General features: G+C 45.1%; 2 protein-coding genes across 5 annotated transcripts in view; one reads left to right on the forward strand and one right to left on the reverse strand.

Moving 5' to 3' along the window:
- The window catches only part of LOC117367622 (zinc finger protein 665-like), a 110,704-nt gene that overhangs the window by 20,408 nt on the left and 67,037 nt on the right, over positions 1-23,259 (reverse strand). The window contains exon 9 of one of the 4 annotated variants that reach the window (XM_033960362.1): positions 17,554-17,560. The exons of the other annotated variants lie outside the window; for them this stretch is intronic. Coding sequence (XP_033816253.1) covers positions 17,554-17,560 — 7 coding nt within the window. The remainder of the gene's footprint in view (positions 1-17,553; positions 17,561-23,259) is intronic. 4 annotated transcript variants of the gene reach the window in all.
- LOC117367661 (zinc finger protein 182-like) lies at positions 14-21,832 on the forward strand. Its single transcript, XM_033960444.1, has 6 exons — positions 14-230; positions 4,140-4,266; positions 7,158-7,271; positions 7,429-7,542; positions 17,781-17,909; positions 21,108-21,832. The coding sequence occupies exons 1-6, from the start codon at positions 207-209 to the stop codon at positions 21,692-21,694; spliced, it is 1,095 nt and encodes a 364-aa protein (XP_033816335.1). The 5' UTR covers positions 14-206; the 3' UTR covers positions 21,695-21,832.

A 23,259-nucleotide genomic window follows, 5' to 3' on the forward strand; every position in this document is an offset into this window, starting at 1 on the left:
CCCTCTAGTTTCTACAGGGCTGCAAAGAACAGAAAAGATTCAGAGACAAAGCAAAGAAATTTGTGTCCTGCAACTGGAAATCCCTGGGAGAAGAGATTAGATTCAGGAATTGACTCAGCCTCTTCCTGTTTTACTCATCATTCCAGGAAGAGGAAAATCCCCAGCCTGAATCCATCTGCAGAACTCTGAGGGAAAACAGGAGGGAAATGTCTATCCTGGTTTCTGATCAGGTAAGGAATTATTCTTTCTACTACTGTACAAAGCACAGTAGTCTTGTCCGATTCAGTAGAAAAATTTTTGATTTGATTCAGCATATTGAATCAATTTTTCGATTCAATTCGCTTTTCCTGCCCAATTGGGTGTTTTTTTTCAAATGTTTTGGTGGGTTTATTTTGTAGCCTCTTCATCCATCTCACCCCTTTTGCCCTCTTCAGATTACTCCGGAGTCTTTCACCTCTTAACTTCATCCTATGCCCTCTCATTGCAGTTTCCTTTCAAATGAAAGAGACTCAACTCATGCACATTTATATTATGTAGGTATTTAAACATCTCTATTATATCTCCCATCTCCCACCTTTCCTCCAAAGTATACAGATTGAGATCTTTAAGTCTGTCCCCATATGCCTTATCACGAAGACCACACACCATTTTATTAGCCTTTCTCTGAACCGACTCCATCTTTTTTATATCTTTTTGAAGGCCTCCAGAATTGTACACAATATTCTAAATGAGGTCTCAACAGAGTATTATACAGAGGCATCAATACCTCCTTTTTCCTACTGGCCATACCTCAGCCTATGCAACCTAGCATCCTTCTAGCTTTCACCATCACATTTTCAACATGGTTGGCCACCTTTAGATCATCACATACAATCACACAATCAGGTGGGATTCGTGAGAGATAGACAGGCAGTCCATAATGTCCGTAAAGCGATACTAACTCTGGCACATACACAGGCTCAAGACATACCAATGATGTTACTTAGTTTAGATGCCGCACAAGCTTTTGACCAAGTAGACTGGACATATTTATTTGAGGTGCTTGACTACATCGGATTGAATGGTTGGTCTGCTCGGGCGATACAGACTTTATACATGAATCCAAAAGCACGTCTCCTGGTTAATGATACAATCCCCTTAGAGAGAGGCACCAGACAGGGCTGTCCCCTGTCTCCATTGTTATTTTTACTTTATTTGGAACCTTTTCTTCGTACTTTCTTGCAGGATGGGGATATTCTTGGAGTAGATTTTTCTGGGATGTCTGTGAAGGTTTTAGCTTTTGCAGATGATTTGTTATTCACATTAACTAGACCGAGTCATTCCATTCCCTATCTAATACAAGCTCTGGAGGAATTCCGATTTTATTCGGAGTTCACCTTAAATTATAGGAAATCCACTGCCTTGGCTAGCCCACTCGCTCTGCAACAGTCTTGGGTGGGGGAGTTTCCTTTTACATGGGCTACGACCTCTATCAAATATCTGGTGGTATGGATCCCGAGAGATCTCAAGACTCTTTACAAGTGTAACATCTCCCCTTTATTACTTGATACGTTACAACGACTTCCAAATTGGTCTACATTTCCTTTTTCAGTGGCGGGACAGGTAGCCCTGTATAATATGGTACTTTTTCCTAAATGGTTGTACCAATTTCAGGTACTTCCTTTACTATTATCCCATTCCCACAATGCCCATCTTACTAAGGGATTACAGCGTTTTATATGGGGGGGACGTCGCCCCCGCATGACACTTCCTCGGATGTGTATCCCTAGGAAACAGGGAGGATATGGATTGCTGAATATTCGCTGGTATGCCTTGGCCTGCCAGATGAGACACATTAATGATTGGTTTAGAGGCATTTCTCATTTCTCAGCCACTTCAATAGAATTGTCATTATTGGTTCCTTACCACATTAGTTATATGTTACATGTTGCCGATCCATCGCTCCGCCTGGTGGTAGCAAATTACCCTATTTTTGCTCCGGCTAGGCAGACGTGGTGGTGGATTTGTAAAAATGCCAAACTGTCAGCTGTGGTTTCTCTGTATTTGCCCATTCAGGGCAATGGTGCATTTTTACCGGGACTGCAAAATGTTGCATTTCAACGATGGGCTTTAAAGGGCCTCCGATATTTATTCCAGTTGTACTCGGAGGATGGAATTTTGGCTTCCTTTCCAACTTTATGTCGTACGTTTGACTTGCCAGCTACGGACATATTTGCTTATTACCAGTTACGACACTATGTACAGTCTTTGCCAGTTGAACACCAAAATGAGGACAGTCGTGAAACACACTCTGAGCTCTTTAGCTTATCAGCTCAACAGAGGATCCCTCTTAAATTTCATTTAATGGGCCTCCGGGATTGTCAAGTGGGACCTAATCTGGACATTTTGGCAGCTTCCTGGGCGGTAGACCTGCAGTGCTCTTTGATAGCCCAACAGATACAACAGCTGCTGAAAACCGTCAAGAGAGTGTCTGCCAATGTTACTCACTGGGAATTACAATTAAAGATGGTTCTGAGGCTTTACATTCCCCCTGAGAGGGCAGTTCGGATGGGAATCACTCTTACTCATAATTGCCCCAAGTGCGCACAGGCTCATGCCTCATTGGGACACATGTTTTGGACTTGTCCTCTGATTCTCCAATTTTGGTGTGATCTGGGCAACTATATTTCATCTCTCTGGGGCAGACGTTGGTCTCCCACGCTGAAGTAGGCCGCTGTCTAGGCCTACCTCGTAATGGAGACTCCACACACTATATACTGGTTTCAATAGGTATACATTTTATTAACAAATCAGTAACAGCTTACAAGAATAAATCATTCAGCATATAATGGAACAGATGTGATCCTCAGATCTGAGGGTCCTCTGATGTCTGTTCAGCTTACTTCTGCTTATAGGCCTGATTTTATACATTTCTTGGTGGTCAATACCACGTTAGCCTAAATCACGATACATCTTTATTGGTTGTTTTTCTTATACGTCAATACATACGTAGATTCATTTATTGGCTTATCTATTTGTGTCATCTTATACGTCTGTCCAGTTTGCCGTAAGGCCTAACCCTTTCCTGCAAATGCCCTTTTCCCTTTACCATATATGCAATGTCAAGTCCAAAATTCCTTCTCTGCTGTGGTAACACATGATATATCTTGCTAAATAATGTTCCTGAGTACTCTGTTTTTCTGACCATGAGCTGTGTTCCTCTTTGCATAATATCCGGCCAGGTGCCATGCATCGGAATTCAAGTCTTGTTTCTTACAAGTTTTTGCTTACCATAGCTAACTCAGAAACAGAACATTTCTCAATCACTATAGGCCAGCTGGCAAGTGGGTTATGAAATATCTTTTACAGTTCATATACTGATTTATTAGAGCAAGAGGGAGGGGAGGGGGTTTTTCTCTTGTGAGGTCTGGTTACTTCACCTTTATCCAAAGGACTTGTTTTGCTTCACCTGTATCACACCAGGTCTTCTTCTTCTTCATCTCATCCTCTTTTCCCTCTCAACGCCCAGAGCTATACTATTGCTACACCGAAATTGAAAGGGATGACAACTTTTGTAGTGCGGACTGTGCTTTTGGGAAAGAAAGCCATTTTGACAAATTGGATATCCCAGGATCCACCAACTTACAGTCAATGGAGATCTTTGATGATAGTGCAATCTTCTATGGAGCGGAGACAGGCTGGTGACCTTGACCTGGGCCCGGGTCGCCGCTTCTGTCAGATTTGGGAACATTTTTGGATGGACCTTACACCCCAGGCCCGTGGATGATTACTGAACTTGTGAAGGGGGCCACACGCCACATGTCGGATTGTTGGATGTTGGTACTATTGATGTTGGTGGGAAGGGGGGTGGGGTGGGCGGAGGGATGGTAGGGGTTTAATTTGTGCACATGTGTAAGTTTCTGGATTCCACTGCTATGTAATTTTACTTGCACTTTTTTTTTTTTGAAAACTTTAATAAACATATTTAAACATAATCAAAAACACTCTTGATGACTCAAGAATTTTGTGGACACCACTGGCATTGTTGTCTTCCATCATCCCTGATGTTTAGCGTGATCTGATCTTACTGACAGAGCTCATATAACAGTCTATTAAACCCAGTGAAACTGTAGCTGAGGGTGTCGTATTTTCTCTTCCAGACATTGGTCACATTCAAGGATGTCGCTGCTTATTTCTGGGAAGTGGAGTGGAACATTCTGGGAGAATGGCAGAAGGAGCTTTACAAGAAAGTCATCAAGGAGGTTCATGGGATCCTCTTGTCACGAGGTAAATATCTCTTCTCTATCGTCTGTTACACAGGCCCATTAGGAAATTGGTGGGATAAAAATCACAAATACCGGGTCCCGGCATCTGATATTTAGAACCTGGTTTCTTATGTCATTCTATATCCACCAGGACAGTGAAAGACCTTAAAATAGAGGCTTCAAACATGACCAGCTCGGGATAACCAAGCCAATCAAGTTTTCAGAATGCCCATAATGAAAATGCTTGACATAAATTTGTATGCTCTCCACTGCATGCAGATATATCTTATGCATATTCATTGTGGATACCTTGAAAACCTGAGTGGTTTGGCATGTCCCGAGGACTGGTTTGAGCAGTGGCGTAGTAATGGAGGGGTTGGGGAGAAGATCGCCCCAGGTGCTGTCTTGGAGGGGCCACCGGCACCTATTCTCCTCTGCACTCCCCCCTCCTTCCCCACCCCTCCACACTGTGCACATATTTTCCCTTCCCCACTGTACCTCTAACTCTTCGCCTGTGTGAGCAGCATATCTAACCTGTTGCTCGCCCATTAAATCGGAACATAAGAACATAAGAATTGCCGCTGCTGGGTCAGACCAGTGGTCCATCGTGCCCAGCAGTCCACTCACGCGGCAGCCTTCTGGTCAAAGAGCAGCACCCTAACTGAGATCCGGCGGTGAGGAGTGGCACTAATGGACAGGGAACGCTAGCATGCTGTACTGGAATGAATAGTGTGCAGGGTACATGCAAGACAACTACTTTTCATATGATTCTGGGCAAATCTAGTTAATAATGCACTTGTGGTAGACAGGGCAACGCCCAATTATGAGCCTATGAATAGTTAGGTACAAAGATATAAAAAATTGAAAATGGATTGCACCCAAGACCAGAAAAACACTGGGGATTAATAGTAAGAATAAGTACAATAATATTCTCTTTATGTAAGTTGCTGGTTAAATATTTGTAGAGGTATTAATCTTCCTCTATCTTTCTATCTATCTTTGTCTAAAATATTTCAGGTTCGTGCCTAAAATCCTCGTGGTTTAATTGATGACAGATGTTCCTGAGCTAGCTAGCTCAGAGAATATCTGATCTCACATTCCATTACTTGGTAAAGAAGGAAGGCCAGATCTCTTAAATGTACTTTGATAATAATTATTATATATGTGATAAGATGTGACATACAGATGTTAATGTATGAATGTGGGATCCCAGTGTGCTTGTATAAAATTGTTTTGCAAACTTTATTTTTATATTATAACCTTGAGAAATCCTGAGAGGTAACATCTGAAGTTTGACCTATCTGACCTTTAAGCCAGGTAACCTTAGAAAGTCTCTTAAGTCTGTGACATTCCAAGAGGCCTGCTTGCCTTTCTAGATGTGAAGCCAGGGCTTCTTAAGCCTAGTATAGGAATTCTCATTAAGGGGGGTCATATGGGCTGCTTTTGTAACTTGAAACTGTCAGTTTTCTCCAGACCATGAGTTCCTAAAGACAAAGAGAACTGTTTTGATCCAAATTCTTAAAGATATTGGGGAAGGGGAGGTTTTTTGGGTATATTATAATGTTTTATGCATATTCAGAAAGTGCTGTGAACAAATATATAATTTGTAAAACTTTTCTTTAAGCCTGGTACTGTATCTATAAGAGCTAAAAGGAATTAATTTCTTTGTACAAATAAATAAGTACAGCCTCTGCTAGTTGATCATTGGTAGATTGAAGTGATATAATATTGGTCATTGCGAGAGTACATAAGCAACCACCAGCTTTTGTTCGGAGAGAGAATCCTCTCTCTCCATATGGGCCACTTGGCCTTGGAAGAGACAGTCTTTCCATATACAGAAATTGGTAATGAATGTAATTGGCAATGTAATCTTAATTCTAATTTGAACCTCAAGTTAATTGAATATAAATTGAATAAAAATTATTTTGATTAAATTACATGTCTGTGTATGAGTTACTAGAATGAAATATATTGAGGTGTGATGCGCACCTCGCGTCCTTAGCAGGAAGAAGGTTCCGGAGCTGCCCTGCATGCGATGTTGCCTCTTCATCCACAAAGCTTCTAAGAGGCTGGTAGGCCCATTCCTGGAGGTGCAAAGGGGCTGACCCAGAGGAGTTGCAGGTTTTTTTTTGGGTTTGTTTTTTTTTGCTGGTTTTGACCCGCAATTGGGAAAGAGGGAGGGTGGGGGGGCTGTTGGACCTGCGATAGGGAGGGAGGGTTGCTGGACCCGTGCTCGCGAAGGGGGCTGCTGGCTGAGAGGGGTGGGAAGGGAGACAGCTCACAGTAGATCCTGTACTGCGGGGACAAGGCCATTCACTGCTCTGCGGGGCAGTGAAAAGCCTCTTCCCTGTACCTGCGGCAAATGGTCGATTTTTTTTTTTTCTTTTCCCCTTTTCTGCTGATTAGCCGTGACTACCTGCAGCTAATCTGCATTCTCTAGCTAAGATTTTACTGTCAGTCAGACTATTGGATTAGAAAGAGACTTTTATAGGATTACAAGGGAGAAATGGTTGAGCTCCATAAATGTTCAGGCTGTTTATGTTGCTTGCTTAACTTGTATTTTTTAAAATTCATTGTTCCTCTTAGAGGCTTGTTAATGTTTTAACTACATTACTCTTTCTTCATTTATTGTGTTAACTTCATCTGAACAGATTAGACACAGGGTTTCGGGGAATTCCCAGTATCTCTCCTTTTCTTATCTTCTTCTGTATGGCTGTCGCCAGCTTTGGTATGAACTGAAGGGGGCAGCAGAGACCGTGGAGAAGGAGGAGTAGTTGAAAAGCTGTAATTGACATCTTCTGCAATATGCTCTTGAACACAGATGGATAACCCTACAGTTCAGCATACCACCCCTATCTACTGGAAAAGTTATTATGAAGGTAAGAACCTAATTTCTTTATTTCTTATTAACAGGCTATTCAATTGTTAATCCTGATGTTATAGTCAAGATTAAAAAGGAAGATGAGAAGTATTTTACCCAAAACTTTGAGTGGGCAGGAAAAGGAAACCCTCATGACCCCATGAAGAGTAAGTAAATATTTTAAGGGCCCTGCATTTTCAAATCATAGGAGATAGGTCCTTGACATCAAACATTTGGGAGTCCTTTTACTAAGGCGTGGAGACTTAAAATTTATTTCTTAACTTAGTATTATTATATCCTTGTAAATGTGTTTCCTCATCACAGGCCTTCCAATTGTAACGTCTGTGTTCTCGCTGAGCGTTAAGCAAGAGGAAGATCTCCCCTTCATGGATCCTCCTGAATTGGAGACATCTGAACAGATTCACCCTCCTGTAACAAGTAAGTATAAAATTCCTCCAGCCTGGACCATTCAGTAATTTAATGCCGGAGGGATAAAAGGTCATCTTCCTCTCTTCTTCCCATTGTTTTTCCCTACTTTGGATGGAGTAGGCTCCTTGGAGATGGAGGAGGGCAACTTGCAAAACCCTTAATACCTAATGTCAGTGGGACTGAGAAATCTTGTATTGTTAAAAAGATGATGCAAAAGGTGATGAGGAGAATTTTTCTGTTGGAGAGAACATGGCTGATGAACAGGATGTAGTTTGAATGAAGTTTTTGTATTAGTGTAAATCACATTACATAATGTAGTTTACACTAGTGCATTTTAATATTAATTGATTGATTTGTATGAGTTTGCATACAATGCAGCTCATTAAATTATTTTGTTAATCTACTTTACGTCTGCATTAAAATTAATGAGAACTGACCTCCTGAGGATATTCAGCGCTATTTAACTGACCTGGAACGTCTCCCTGCTGATTAAATAGTGCTGAGCCAGCTAACTGCCGATATTCAGTGGGAGATCACTGGCTATCTCCTGCTGAATATCACAGTCGGTTACATGGCCGGTCAGTGCTAAATATTCACTGGCTGACCAAATAAGTCTAGTAGCCAGATAGACCCACCTAAATAGCAGGTCTGTCTTTGTCCGTTATGACTTAGCCAGTCAGCCAGCAAATATCAGTTTGGCTGGATATGTCTACTTAGTTTCAAGGTTATTAAATTTGCTTAACCACTCAGGGACATGAAGTCCATTCAAGCGGAGTACAAACAACGATATCCAAAAGGCAGTCAAAATGCCACAAAGTAAAAGAAAAAGGAAGTAGATCTTGCCTATCTCCCATGCACCCCTCCCTATTCCCTAGTTCAAAGGAGTCACTGACAGGGCTAACAAATCATGGAGATGGGCCTCCAGGAAAGTGTAGTTACTTACCTGTAACGTAGGTTCTCCATGGACAGCAGGATAGTCAGCCACATATGGGTGTTGTCCCAACACCTCCCAATTTGCGGATAAGCTCTCCAATAGCTCAGAGAGATTTTTTTTTTTTTTTCTCTGAGCACGTGCAGTGCCCGGGTCCCACTGGGCATGCCCGAGCCCTACCCATTTCCCCCTGCTTCCCCCTAATCCCCAGGATGTTCCTAGCTGTGGCCGGGTCGGCCGTATGGGGAGGCGGGTGGGTTGTGTGGCTGACTATCCTGCTGTCCATGGAGAACCTACGTTACAGGTAAGTAACTACACTTTCTCCTAGGACAAGCAGGATGAGTCAGCCACATATGGGTGACTCCCTAGCAGAGGGATGTACCGACTGGACCTGCGCCTTAGCGCTTTGTGCATCCCTCGCCTGGCTGTGGAGGCCGAGCCGGGCAGGGTAATCAGGCAAAGCAGGTAAAGTTGTGGAAACAAGGTTTTAGATAAAGTGCTGTGTTAACTGAGCAATAATACTCACAGAACAATGAACTGGTCAATGACAATCAATGAACAGTGAGAAACCAACTGGTCAACAGTGACCATTCGTACTTGCATGTGAGAATTCATACTTGCCTATTCCACATTCAGTCTAGACAGGAGTGCTGGAAGACCTACTTAACTCACAGAACAGCGAAAACTGGTCAATGACAATCAATGAACAGTGAGAAAACCAACTGGTCAACGGTGACAATTCATAACTGGTCAATAGTGACAATTCGTACTTGCATATGAGAATTCATACTTGCCTATTCCACATTCAGACTAGACAGGAATTGCTGGAAGACCTACTTAACTCACAGAACAGTGAAATTGGTCAATGACAATCAATGAACAGTGAGAAACCAACTGGTCAACAGTGACAAATCGTACTTGCATGTGAGAATTCATACTTGCCTATTCCACATTCAGTCTAGGAAGGAGTGCTGGAAGACCTACTTAATCAATATCTATAACACCCTACTTGAACAGTGTTTGTCGATATTTATAACCCCCTACTTGATCAGTGTTTGTCAAGGCTGTGCTAGTGGTTGCTGTCCCTCCCGGGAGGGAAGAGCCACTTCCAAGACTGCTCGGCCGAATGCATTTGGAGCGTGGAATGCTATGTCGAGGCAGTAGTGCTTGGTGAAGGTGTGCATGGAGGACCAAGTGGCTGCATCGCAGATGTCCCCTATTGGTGTGTGGTGCAGAAGTGCCATTGTGTTGGCTATGGTTCTGCGCTGGTGGGCGTTGGCTCCCACCTGCGGTTGATGCTGCGCTTTTCTATAGGTGAAGGGGATGCACTCTTATATCCAGCACGAGCGCCTGCGTTTGGTGGCCGGAAGTCCTGGTCTGTTTTGGTCGTAGGAGACGAACAATTGAGGCTTGTCTAATCTGCTGCATAGTCAGGGCCCGCACACAGTCCAGGAGGTGTTGCTGAGGTGGCAGTGTGCCTCCCTGTGGGGAGATGTAGAGTGCCGGGAGGCAAGCTGAAGCCACCTTCGGCAAGAATCGGGGGTGGGTTCTGGGTACCACCCTGTTCTCATGAGGGAGTGTGTCGGTAGACACGATGGTCAGGGTTTTCCCAGCCAGGAATACGGGATCTGCCTCCCCCAAAGGTTTGAAGGGGTCGAGGTGAGATGATGCGGCACCAAGTTGAGGTCCCATCCGGGCGGTGGTGGTCTGGCCGGTGGGTGCAGATTGGACAGTCCCTTCATGAAATTTTGTGATTACTGGATGCCTCGACACTGGTTTGCTGTCTAGGCCAGCGTGGTATGCCGTGATTGCACTTAGGTGGACCTTGATGGAAGTGGGTTTTAGGTCCCCCTGAGATAAGCTCAGTATGTACTGCAGGATGTCCGGTATGGGGCAGTTGTAGGGGTCTCGCTGCGTGTCTGTGCACTGGTAGCGGGACCTTCTCCCTTTCAACCCATAGCGTTTTCTGGTTGAAGGTCTTCTGGCTGCCATAAGAGTGTGCTCCACGTCTTGTGGTAGGTTCATCCTCTCATCATCCATGCGGTCAGGGCTAAGGAATGCAGGTCATGGTGGAGGGTAAGGTTCCCGCGTTGTGTAATGAGAACTGCACTGATCGGGAGCGGGGAGAGGTGGGTGAACCGCTATCCCTTGCCGGAACGGGAACCATGGTTGCAGGAGCCCGAACAGGGCAATCATGATCACCGTTGCTCTGTCCTGAAGAATCTTCTGCAGGACTTAGGGTGTTCCAACTCACAGACAGACCGTCGGGGCTGAGACGGCGATGGGTTGATCTCTTTGCGCAGAAGGTCAAGTATTTTGAGTTCGGTTCGGTTGCAAACAGGTCGATGCTCGGTGTGCCCCAGGTGCTGAAGATCTTCTTCATCGCCGCTGGGTTGAGACACCACTCATCGGGATCCAGCTGGTGGCTGAGTCTTTCTGCCAGGTCGTTCTGCTCCCACAGGAGGTAAGTTGCCTGGATGGGGCATTGAATGGAGTTGGAGAACTCCCACATGTGGCAAGCTTCCTTGCATAGCGAGGTCGACCCTGTCCCTCCCTGTTTGTTGATATAGTGCAAGGTTTTCTGTTTGGGTGAGGACTGCCCTGCCTGTTTGAAGGTTTTGAGGGCATTCCCTAAGGCCCTGAGCTCCAGTAGGTGGGTAGTCAGAGGTTGGGTACACTGGTCCCAGTGACGTCTGAGGTGCCCTTTCAGGGATCACATGAGTAGTCTGGTGTGCTGCACAACAAAGACCGGTAGCGTGCTGACGATGAGCTGCTGGCAGGGATGCACTGGGCCAGGGAATGTCATGGCGTCGATCTGGTAGTCCCGTAGGACGGCCTTGGTCTGCGTGGTGTTGATGACTGCCCAGATGAACGATATCCCCTGGGTGGGTATCAGGTGGGATTTCATGTAGTTGATGAGGAACCCCAGTTCTTGGAGGAGGGTTATGGTGGTTGACGGGGCTGCCAGCTGTCGAGATAAGATAGGACGCGCACCCCTTGAAGGCGAGGATGTGCCACTGCCACGCACTTTGTGAACGCTCTTGGAGCCGTTGAGAGTCCAAGGGGCAGGACCTTGTACTGGAGGCATCTGTCTTGGCTTTAGAAGCGACGATGCCTTCTGTGGGCTGGGTGCATGGGATACTAGCCAATACTCGGGCTGTAACAGAGCCAAGACTGTACCCAGAGACTGCGTCTGGACCTTGTGTATGCATCTGTAGAGCTTACAGAGATCCAGGAACGAGGCGTTGTCCTTGTCCATGTGACGCGGGGGTTCCTGGAGTAGAAACCCCTTGGTGATCTCCTCTGTTCGTCACCGCCTCTATTGATTCTGCCGAAGCAGGTCCTCTCCTTGCTGCAGGAAAGTTGGGTCATCAGATGGAGGGTGCCCCACCCACTCGGGGGGGGGGGGGCGGGAGTGGAGACGAATTCGGAATCCCTGCTTGATGATGCTGAGGGCCCACTGGTCGATGGTGATCCTGGGCCAAGCCTTCGCAGACAATCTGATCCTGCTGGGCCGGAGGGTGATCAAGGTTCTGTTTTTGTCTTGGGGAGAGGGCTGCCCTTGGATGCCCCTGCCCCTCGGGGCGGTGCTTGTTTGTGTAGCAGTTATGTTACTGTTGCGAGCGCTGGGCACAGACTGCTGCCAGTGTGGACTGGCTCAGTTGTGAGCTGGAGTCTCTATTTTATTTTATTTATTTATTTCCTCTCACTGGCCTCCTGATAAAGCCGCATCTGGAACTATGGAGCGCAGCAATTCGTGCGCTCAGCATTGCGCCCTCGAAGGTCTTTTTCCCCGTGGAAACCAGGGTTTTCAGATCCTTCCCTGACGGGGGTTGGAGGGGGGGGGTCGTGCTGCCCTGTTTCTCTTAAGCTACCGCAATGTCCATGTATGGCTGCTGCGGGTTGTCGAATCCCTGGGCTGGAAAGATCTGGTACTTCAATCCCAGTCTCCTTGATGTTGGTTGCCCTGAGGAGGGAGTCAGCCAAATCTTGTCTCTGCAGTCCAGGAGGTTCTTGTGGACTGGAATCGCCACTGCCTGCGTGAAGTACTGGTACTGGTAGGTTCAGGCCTTGTAGTACTCTGTCTTGGGTACTTGTTGTCCACCCACGTGGATCGTGAGAAAGGCTGTGAGTTTCTGGAGGGACTTAGGGTGAGTCCTCGTTTGTGGTTATTATTTATTTATTTATTTTTAATAAATATTTATTTATTTTTGTGGGTGGTGACTCGGGGCGTGGCTGGAGGCTGGTGTGTAGCTTATTCCTCCGTTGCTTGGGTGCATGGCATGCCGCTGAACCGCGCCATGTTGTTGTGTGTGGCTCCCTCTAAAGGGGGACATAGTGGGGAGTGTAGCCCGCTGAGAGAAGAGTGGGTCAGCAGGAGGATTAACTGTGGCTGCTGGTCCCACCCCTGGTGGTTCGCAGGTTCATGTGCTGCTCCACTTGACTGGTTGGGTGGCTCCATGTACCCCACCGCCCTTCTCTGTCCTTCTTGAGATGGGGGAGAGCCTGCAGAGAAGGGGCAGGATGCACCCCTTAATCTGTGCCAGTGCTCCTGGCTGCGTTTCCCACTGTGCCTGGAGGCAGAGAAAGAGGAGTGATAATGCCTCTTGAGTGGGCTTCTGCTGCTGTACTGCCTATTGTATATTAAACTGTACAGCGCTGCATATGCCTTTCAGTGCTATAGAAATCATGAATAGTACAGAGTCCCTCATGCTAGCTGGAAAAGCACTCTGCCTAGGTTTTATGAAGAGCAAACAGCTTTTTAGACTGAGGAGTTTAAAACCCCCACCTTTGGAGAGGCAAGGTCTGACATGCCGCATCTCTGAAGATATCAGCACCCTGCTGAGAAAGGCAGACTCCTCTTCCCAACATGAGAGGGGGAGGGGGGCGGGGTGGGAAAGGTGTGAATTGTAGACTCTGCAGGACCCCAAGAGGGAAAGAAACATCGAGTTGTTGTTTTTTTTGTCAGCATGTCCTTTATAAGCTGAACTCTGGGGCAGCATGTCTCCTACTGAGGGGAGAGGTCTGCAGGTCCCCTCCAAGGGAAAGAAGCAAGGGAGATTCTTTCTCCTTAAATTCAGATTGGGAGGAGGGTGGGGCAGAGCCCTCAGGGCTGCAACAGATTATCAGAGGTTTTCCCAAAAACAAGCAGATAGGACTTACCTTTCTCCCAATCGGCTCCCTGCAGAGGCTGGCTGTAAGAGGCAGCATGCCGTCTGGAGGGTGAAAGCCCCGATCTGTTGCTTGCAGAGGCTGTGGATTTACGCAGCAGCATGCAAGACTCCTATCGGCTGCCCTGCAGAGGATGGCTGTAGGTGGCAACATGCAGGGATTCCTGGAGAGATCTCTCGGTCTGGCGAGACTCCTATCGGCTGCCCTGCAGAGGCTGGTTCTAAGCAGCAACATGCAGGGACTCCGGGAGATATTTCTCTACCAGGCCAAGTGCAGGCGGGAGGATTAGCTGAGCCAGGGCATCCTGGAGGCTCCTTGCCACTGTAGCTTGTGGATCCCCCGCTGCTGCATTCTGATGAGGATGGCTGCTGGAGGAAGATTCTCGGGCCTCACTTCTCTTCATGCCTGGCTGTAAGCAGCAACATGCAGGAACTCTTGGAGAGATCTCTCGGTCTGGAGACTCCTATCAGCTTCCTGCAGGGGCTGGCGGCTAGCGACAGCATGCAGGACCTCCGGGAGAAATTTCTCGACCGGGCAAGTTGCAGTCGGGGGGGGGGTTGACTGAGCCAGGATGTCCTGGAGGCTCCTCACCGGATTCATCTGTGGATCCCCCGCTGCTACGCTCCGATGAGGATGGCTGCTGGAGGAAGATTCTCGGGCCTCACTTCTCTTCATGAAGTCTCTCAGTGCCCTCTTCCTTAGCTTGCGTGCACGTGGTGACATGTGCGCACAATGCAAGCCACACGGAAACCTCGAGCACCGGATCCAATCAGTGGGCGCACAATTCATGAGGATCCAGTGTGTTCATCCTCCTCCTGCATCCCAGTTGTTTCTTTAGATGATTCAGGCATCTTCAAGTTGATGAGTAGAAAAGTTGTAATGGAGAGCTGTAGAAAAATCCGACCGATGGGAACGGGTGGAAACTAAAGACTGGGGATTAGGGGGAAGCAGGGGGAAATGGGTAGGGCTCAGGCATGCCCTGTGGGGCCCGGGCACTGCACGTGCTCAGAGAAAAAAAAAAAAAAAATCTCTCTGAGCTATTGGAGAGCTTATCCGCAAATTGGGAGGTGTTGGGACAACACCCATATGTGGCTGACTCATCCTGCTTGTCCTAGGAGAATGCTTTATGACTAAAATAGGCTTTCAACGTACGCATAAAGGTAAGCAGAGAGGGGAGAGCACGTAGAGCCTCTGGCAATTGATTCCAGAGGGTAGGGCCTACAACAGGCCATAGAGTATTCCCAAATGATGCAGTGGAAGTCTGGCAGACAGATGAATGAGGGAAGGGATCTGGTCAGAGCATACGGCAATATATACTGAGACAATAACGCCGGGAAATTCCCTCTGCAAATCTGAAATACAATTGGTAACCAGTGTGCTGTCCGCAATACAGGGGGTCAGATGATCGATGTCGTCCCATCTAACCATAACTTCACTGCAGTGTTTTGCATCAGCTGGAGACGCCTAAGTCTCAAACACCCTTAAAAAGAGAGGTTTTTTTACAATCCCACTTTATTCCTAGACTAGTGGGTTATTTTTCTATGGTCGCAGTTGTAGGGAACCTCATTATACAGAGTCTTGAGCCCCTCTCCTCTTACCTCAGGACTACCACCCAGGAATCCAGTTTCTTTCCTACAAGACAGACTGTAGGAACTTGTCTTTTCTGCTTGTGTTTATTTTTCTTTAATTCAGTCTTTTTGTTCTCTAGCATCAGTTGGGTCATTTGTGTCTTTTTGGACAACACCAGGCGGGGGGTACCAACAGTGCCTCCCTGAGCATGGAGGCCCAGCTTCTCTTCCGGTAGGTGGAGAAACACCTTGTAGCGCTTTCAGTTGCACAAGTGGCTGGAGTGGACAATGTCCAGGTGGATTATCTCTGGACCCTGGGGAAAGAGCTTCGACTGCATTGTGGTACACTGGGGTCACCCCACGTTCGACCTCATGGTGTTGGCAACCAACAAGAAAGCAGATCGGTTCTTCAGCTGCAATCGCGAAGCCGGCAGCAAAGGCTTGGATGCTCTGGTTCAATCCTAGCCACTGGAGGATCTTCTGTATGTCTTTCCGTGGCCCATGATAGGCCATCTGTTGAGAAGAATAGCGACCCACAGGGGTCAGGTGAATCTCATCATGCCCAACTGGCTGAGGCACCCATGGCATGCCGATCTGGATCAGGGTGCAGCTGTATCAGGGTCTTGGACTCTCCCTTGTCATCCTCACCTTCTCATGCAGGGTCCGATTGCATTGCAGGATCTAGACTGCTTTGGTCTTACTTGGTCTTATGGCCTGGCTATTGAGCGCATGGCCTTGGTTCGTAGAGGCTATTTCTCAGCTATGATTACCACTCTTCTCCGTAGCAAGAAGTCTACAGTGGCAACCTATGTGAAGGTTAGGAGACGTTATCAGGTGTGATGCATCTGTCTCTTCTGTCAGTTCCCTGGATACTGAAGTTCCTTCAGGATGGCCTGGCAAAGGGCCTGGCCATGGCTTCTCTCAGGACCCAGTTTGCCAGTCTCTCCTACCTAGGACCTAAACCTCCTTGGCCTCTTATCTGGATGTCATCCATTTTCTGAGGGGCACTCCAAGACTTTGTCCCCCTGCGGCTGTTCTGTTCGTTGTGGAATCTCAACCTCATCCTCTGATCTTTGGCATACCCGCCTTATGAATCTTTGGATTGAGCATCCTTAATGGATCTATCGGTCAAGGCTGACTTTCCGGTGGCCATTGCCTCCGCCTGCAGGGTTTCTGAACTTCAAGCCATTTTCCTGCTGGGATCCCTTTATGCGTATCACGGATACTGGCATGGTTCTATGCACTGTTCCCTCTTTTCATCCGAAAGTGGTCTCTGTCTCCCACGTTAACCAGGAGGCCCATGCCCATCTTCCTACCTTTACTTTCTCTGGTTCAAGGGGGCAGAACCAGGTGTTACGATTCCTGGATGTACTCAGGTTCCTGTTGCGGTATCTGGAGGCCACGAACAAGTTTCGTGTCTCCGACCATCTGTTTATACTGGCAGGTCCTGCCCGCAAGGGCAGGCTGGCTTCCAAAGCTACCATTTCCAACAAAGGTAGGGGGGAATGATTTTATTTTTAATTTAGTGATTGCAAGGGTAGGCCAGCTTCAAAAGCCACTATTTCAAGATGGATCCTTATGGCTATGTCTTCTGCCTACATAGTGGTTGGAAAGAAGCCCCCACACACACACACACTTTCGGTGAGGGCTTATTCTACTAGAGGCATCTCTTCTTCTTGGGCAGAGTTGTTGGTGATCTCTTTGGAGGAGATTTTCAGGGCTGCCTCCTGTTCCTCTTTGCATACTTTCACCAAGTTCTACAGGATCGATGTGGCGGCCAAGCAGGATGCTGCTTTTGGTGCCTCCTTTCTGGCAGCAGCCTCATCAGTCCCACTCTGATTCTACGGGACTGCTTTTTTACGTCCCACTTGTATAGGGATAGAGTGGGATTGTACAAGAATGAAAAGTTAGGTTCTTACCTTTTCTAATCTTTTTTCTTGTAAATCCACACTCTATTCCTGGAACCCGCCCTGGAAATTGATGATTCACCGATTGTATGCCTGGTAAGCTGGATTTCTAATTTACTGACTAGCTTTCTCAGAATACCATCCGAATATGTTTAGCACATTGCTTCCTTCTGTGTCTCCTTATAGTACTGTTTTTGTTCAGGTTTCTAATGTTTAATAACCTGCTGCAATTGTTCATGATTGTTCAGATTTTCATGTTATGAGCAGATTAGACTTATTTGTCAGGGAGTATCCCCGTACCTCTAACTTTTTTCTATGTCCACTACATGTGTCACTGTCTCCTTTGGCACTAAGTGGATTCCTGGGAGGCAGCCCTGAGGTAAGAAGGGAGGGGCTGAAAACTCTGTGATTGAGGTTTCCTACAAACTGTCTGGCGACCGACCACTTGTCTAGAAATAGAGTGTGGATTTACAAGATAGAGGATTAGCAAAGGTAAGAACCTTAACTTTCTATAGGTTTCTGATGACACTCTGTCCAGCAGCTCCCCTTTCTTTTTAGCTCTGTACTGGTGTCAGGGCCTAGGAAAACTGCATAATTCTGAGCACTTACAATGTAGGCTGGGGTAACTTTTCTAAACGCATTGCAATATCTTTTTTTTTCATATAACAGGCTCCCATAATGTCACGCCTGACATTTTAATCCGGTTTGAGCAAGAGAGATTCAAGACTGAGCCTCAGGAACCTGAGGAAAGAGGAAATCTGACCCCCACGGCCACATGTGAGGAACTGCAGGAAACAGGTGATGTAACTTAGATTAAAGCGAGAAATAGGGTAATGCAAACCTTTTCTAAAAGAAAGACGTCTCTTCTGGCCCAGGCACTGCTTCTAACCTTTGTTATGAGGATGATGTGTTTGCTCTATTTCCCTTATTTCTATTTTCTCCTTTCCTTATTAGATTTGCCTTTCATTTATTTTCTCTTTCTTTCCCCCAGCATTTTCCTGTCTTTGTCTCTTCCCTTCATCATCTATCGACACTTACTGTCTCTCATCATTTATCAGTTTTTATAATCTTCCTTGTATCTCTCGCTTTCTCTGACCTCTCTTGGTGCTGCTCCAAGAAGCTAAACTTTCTTCCCACCCAGCAGCTTGTATTTTTTATTCTCTGTGAGCAATGTAGTGCTTCCAATTGCAGAGAGGCAGGATGATCTTACTGGAAGAGGCTGGAGGAAAGAAGGAAAGCTGGTAAACACACTAGGATCAACAGAAAGAATGAACGCCGGGATAAAAGGAAGCAGAAAGGAGCACAATGACATCAGTAGGAGTAGGAGTGAGGCAGAATGATTCCACATGGCATCAGCAGGATGGATGAAGGCAGAGAAGTAAGGGAAGCAAAGTGACTCCTCCCTCTCAATGTGGAGACAGGCCTCCATAGGAAGCAGCAGAAGGGGGCAAAAGAGGGTGACCACTGGTATCCATACTGGGAGAGAGGAAGGTTGACTAATCCTGTGGGAGACTAGAAGACCCACATTGGTAGCAGCAGTTTGACGGCTGATGGGATTCTATAACAAGGAGAAGGAAGCTGTTAGAGTTAAAAGAATCCTTCAGAGGGGAGGAATCAAGATGGCGTCGGAGTGAGTCGAGCTATCAAGTGGCTCCTGCTTTGTTTGGCAATCTTTTCAACTTTTTTTCTTCTTAGAGACTTACCTGCTATGCCCAAACGCAGGGGTAAGCAGAGGAGCGTACTTCCTGCCTCCTCTTCCACTTCATTGACTCGGCAAGCAGCAATAACATCTTATGCTGTCCCAGTTGGAGTGGGCGCATCCATTGACCGAGGAGGGCAGACCTCGATCTTGGAAGGCGACGTTTCGCTTAGCCCATTCGGGCCTGGAGTTCCTCCGTATCCCGGGATGATGTCGGGGACGCCCTCAGACGCACAGGAAGCGCCAGAATTGATGTCTCTGGCAGCGCTGCAGGTCTCACCCCTGACCCGGATGGAAACCACAGCTTGCTGATTTCCTTACAGTCAGCATTGGAAACCGGAGGACTTGAAAGTCAGCGGGAAGCGGGGAAGGTGGAGATGGATCCCATGGTGGAGTCCCCCGGAATAGCTACCCCTGCTCCCCTGATTAAACCAGCGGTGATTGACATGGAGGCATTATGGAGCGCTAAGGAGACTTTACACAAGGTATGCTCCCAGATTGTACTTTCCACACAAAATTCTAATAGTAAATTTAAAACTTTTGAAGAGAAACTCCAGCAACAGTCTCTTAGAATGGACAAATTGGAGAAATCTGTGGCAGATGAGAAGATTACCACTAATTTACAACTTAAGGAGAAAGTTTTACTTGCTAGGAAAATTGAAAATTTGGAAAATGCTAATAGGAATTTGAACTTGAGACTTTTAAACTTTCCTGTTTCCAAGTTTCAATCTCCTAGGGATTTATTTCAGTCTTTTTTAAACACCGTTTTGAAATTTCCTGAAAATAATATGCCACCATTACAAAAGATATATTACTTAAATTTACCAAAGGAGGATAAAGATAAAGGGAACGCAGTACCAGGAGAATTGGATCTCACTGGTATGCTGGAGACATCTCAAGAAGATATAATGACTAGAGCTACTTTATTGGTAACTTTTGTCTTTCTTCAAGATAAAGAAGCAATTCTTCGTCTATTCTATAGGACTGATAAGGCAGAATTTCACGGATTCAAAATTTCTATATTTCCTGATGTATCGAAGTGGACACAAGCCAGATGCAAGAAGTATTTGGCCTGTCGTCAGTCTGTTTTGAGTTTGGGGGCAACCTTTCAATTATGCTTTCCCTGTAAATATTGCATTACATATCAGAGTAATAGATATATTTTTTATGAACCCGATCAATTGCAGTTTTTTCTTGAAGGTAAAGTAACCACAAGAATTCCAGACACCTCCATGGAATCAGCCCAGCAGGCCATTAGTCAATAACTCCAACTGCTCTCTGTTATTTGAATTAATTTAGTTTATTTCTTGAAACCAACTACCCTTGGAAGTGATTGATTCCTTCTCCTCTCACATTGTGGACTTTAATCATAGTTACTATGTGTTATTATTTTATAATTAATATTTGTTTTCCTTATTGGATTGTTATATTTCCTTTCAAGTATTGATTGATTTGTTAATTTGTAAAGGTATAAATAAAAAAATAAAAAAAGATTGTGCATGATCAGCCTGGATCAATACTCGACCTAAATTTAACACAAATCATTCAATAAAAGTTAAAGAAAGTTATTACTCAATAAAACTTTAAGAAAAAGATGTACTTTCCATTTCCCCTCGTAGTTCTTACTGGATCTTCGTCTCTGTTTTGTTTTTGCTTAATTTGCTTAACAGCTGATCACATCCAAGTAAATGACAGAAGGTTCATTAAAAATGGGGGGGGGGGAATCCTCCAACTTTATTGGGTTAAAATTTAATTTGACACTTAATTTTCATGGTGGTAGATCACTGGCACTTTTGGCTGGAAAAAGTAGATCATGACCTGTTCGATGTTGGACATGCCTATTTTAGAGCAAAGAACTTGTCGGGATAGGATTAGGGATTGCACTAAAATTCGGAAAGCCTCTGTTTCGAAGTATTTTCTGACAGATCTTGGCTTTCTCATCACAAGGAAAGATTGTTTTATTATCGATTGTACCTGGCTCTTCATGGATAGGTGGTTATCAATTTCGACTCCTAAAACTCGGAATTGTAGTTCTGATGGCGAGCCTGTGTCATCTACTATAATCCTTGGAGTATAGCATGGGTCAGTTGAGAGTCCTAGCCAGAGGAATTTGGTTTTGTTCTTATTTAGTTTGAGGTGATTGGTCGAGGTCCAGATTTCTATGATGTGGACACACTTTTTTTTTACAGTGGGGTGTTGGCTAATGTAGCCGTTAAGCTGTTTGCATAGGAAATGTCTATAAAGATTATTCAATAGCTGAATCATTTATGTGCATAACTCTCATTTTTATACAACAGATGATGGATTTGGGAACAACAGTAAGAGAATGAGAGAGATTGAAGGACAGCAGATGGTGGAATGGAAACACAGAGACCCCTCCAGAGCAAGCACAGATCTTTTAACTTATTGTGTGGGAGGTATGAGTAAAGTTACACCACTCAGCATGAAAGAAAATCTTCAGAATGGAGATAGGCATAATACATGTACTGAACAAGGGATAAATTTCAACCATTTCTCAAATCTTTTGCAAAATCAAAGACTCAATAGAGAGAGACTGTTTCATAGCACTGCAAACGAGGAAAGATTCTCTGAGTATTCAGAGCTTACAGAAGAAAAAAAAAATCAAAACCACAACTCTTTTCAATGTACTGAATGTGACAAATGTTTTACATATAAATCGCAGCTTGTAATTCATCAGAAGGTTCACAAAGGGGAAAAACCATCAAAATGTTCTGTACGCAATAACAACTTCAGTCAGACATTTCATGTGAAAAATCATGAATTAACCAACACTAGAGAGATACAAGTGTATGAAATGAACCTCAAGGGAATGAAGATATTTAAATGTCTAATATGTGATAAAAGCTTCCATCAAAAAAAGTAATCTCAAAACTCATGAAAAAATCCATTCTGGAGAGAAACCATATAAATGTTCTCAATGTGATAAAAGCTTCAATCAAAAAAGTAAACTCAGAAGACATGAAAGGATCCACACTGGAGAAAAACCACATACATGTTCTCAATGTAATAAAAGGTTCATTCAAAAATATACACTCAGAGTTCATGAAAGAATCCACATTGGAGAAAAACCATATAAATGTTCTCAATGTGATAAACGCTTCAATGACTCAAGTGATTTCAGAAGACATGAAAGAATCCACACTGGAAAGAAGCCATATAAATGTTTTCAATGTGATAAAAGCTTCATTCAGAAAAATCACCTCAGAGTTCATGAAAGAATCCACAGTGGAGAAAAACCATATAAATGTTTTCAATGTGATAAAAGTTTCAATGACCTAAGTACTTTCAGAACTCATGAAAGACTCCACAGTGGAGAAAAACCATATAAATGTTCAGAATGTGATAAAAGCTTCAATCAAAAATGTAATCTCAGAAAACATGAAAGAATCCACACTGGAGAGAAACCATACAAATGTTCTCAATGTGATAAAAGCTTCAATGACCTAAGTACGCTCAGAACACATGAAAGAATACACACTGGGGAAAAACCATATAAATGTCCAGAATGTGATAAAAGCTTCAATCAAAAATGTAATCTCAGAACACATGAAAGAATCCACACTGGAAAGAAACTATATAAAGGTTCTCAATATGATAAATGCTTCAAGAGTTTATGAAAGAATTCATACTAGAAACAATATAAATTTTGAATGTGATAAAAATCTACAGTTACATACATAGCCTAAGAATTCATAAAGTAATCAACACTGAAGATATTCTAAAAGCTTCAATCACAAAAAATCATAAAGGAATCCACACAAGGACATATGTATTCTCAATATACCACTGACTAGATCTAAGAAAAGTTGAAAGCTCAGTATAGCATGGGTTGATTATAAATTGCTTTACAATATGCAAAATTAAATGCTAAATCAGTGGTTCCCAATCCTGTCCTGGAGGACCACCAGGCCAATTGGGTTTTCAGGCTAGCCCTAATGAATATGCATGGAGCATTTCCATTATATGCAAATCTCTCTCATGCATATTCATTAGGGCTAGCCTGAAAACCCGATTGGCCTGGTGGTCCTCCAGGACAGGGTTGGGAACCACTGTGCTAAATTATAATGCAATTCTTCACAAAACAGCAATATATCAATACACCACATTTTTGCAATAAAACTGTCCCGCAAACTTTCTCGAGCCATGGCACACTAAAGGTAGTGGTTCGAGGCACCTGCGAGTGCGCGGATATCGCCGTGATGACTTCACGCGCAAGCGTGACATCATCATGCCGATGTCTGTGTGAAGTCCCTCCAGGCGAGCCCTGAGATGCCGGGGGGGGGGGAGCCAGAAGGGAAGAGGGCCAGAGAGAAGGAGAGTTGATGACGCCCACTGATTGCTTACAGGACGTGCCTCTTGCCACGAGAGGCACGTCCTGTTGGCACTCAGCTGATGCCAGCACCTCTCCTCCTCCCCAGTGTACCGAGG

This window comes from Geotrypetes seraphini, chromosome 10 (genome assembly GCF_902459505.1).
Source record: "Geotrypetes seraphini chromosome 10, aGeoSer1.1, whole genome shotgun sequence".
Classification (NCBI taxonomy): domain Eukaryota; kingdom Metazoa; phylum Chordata; class Amphibia; order Gymnophiona; family Dermophiidae; genus Geotrypetes; species Geotrypetes seraphini.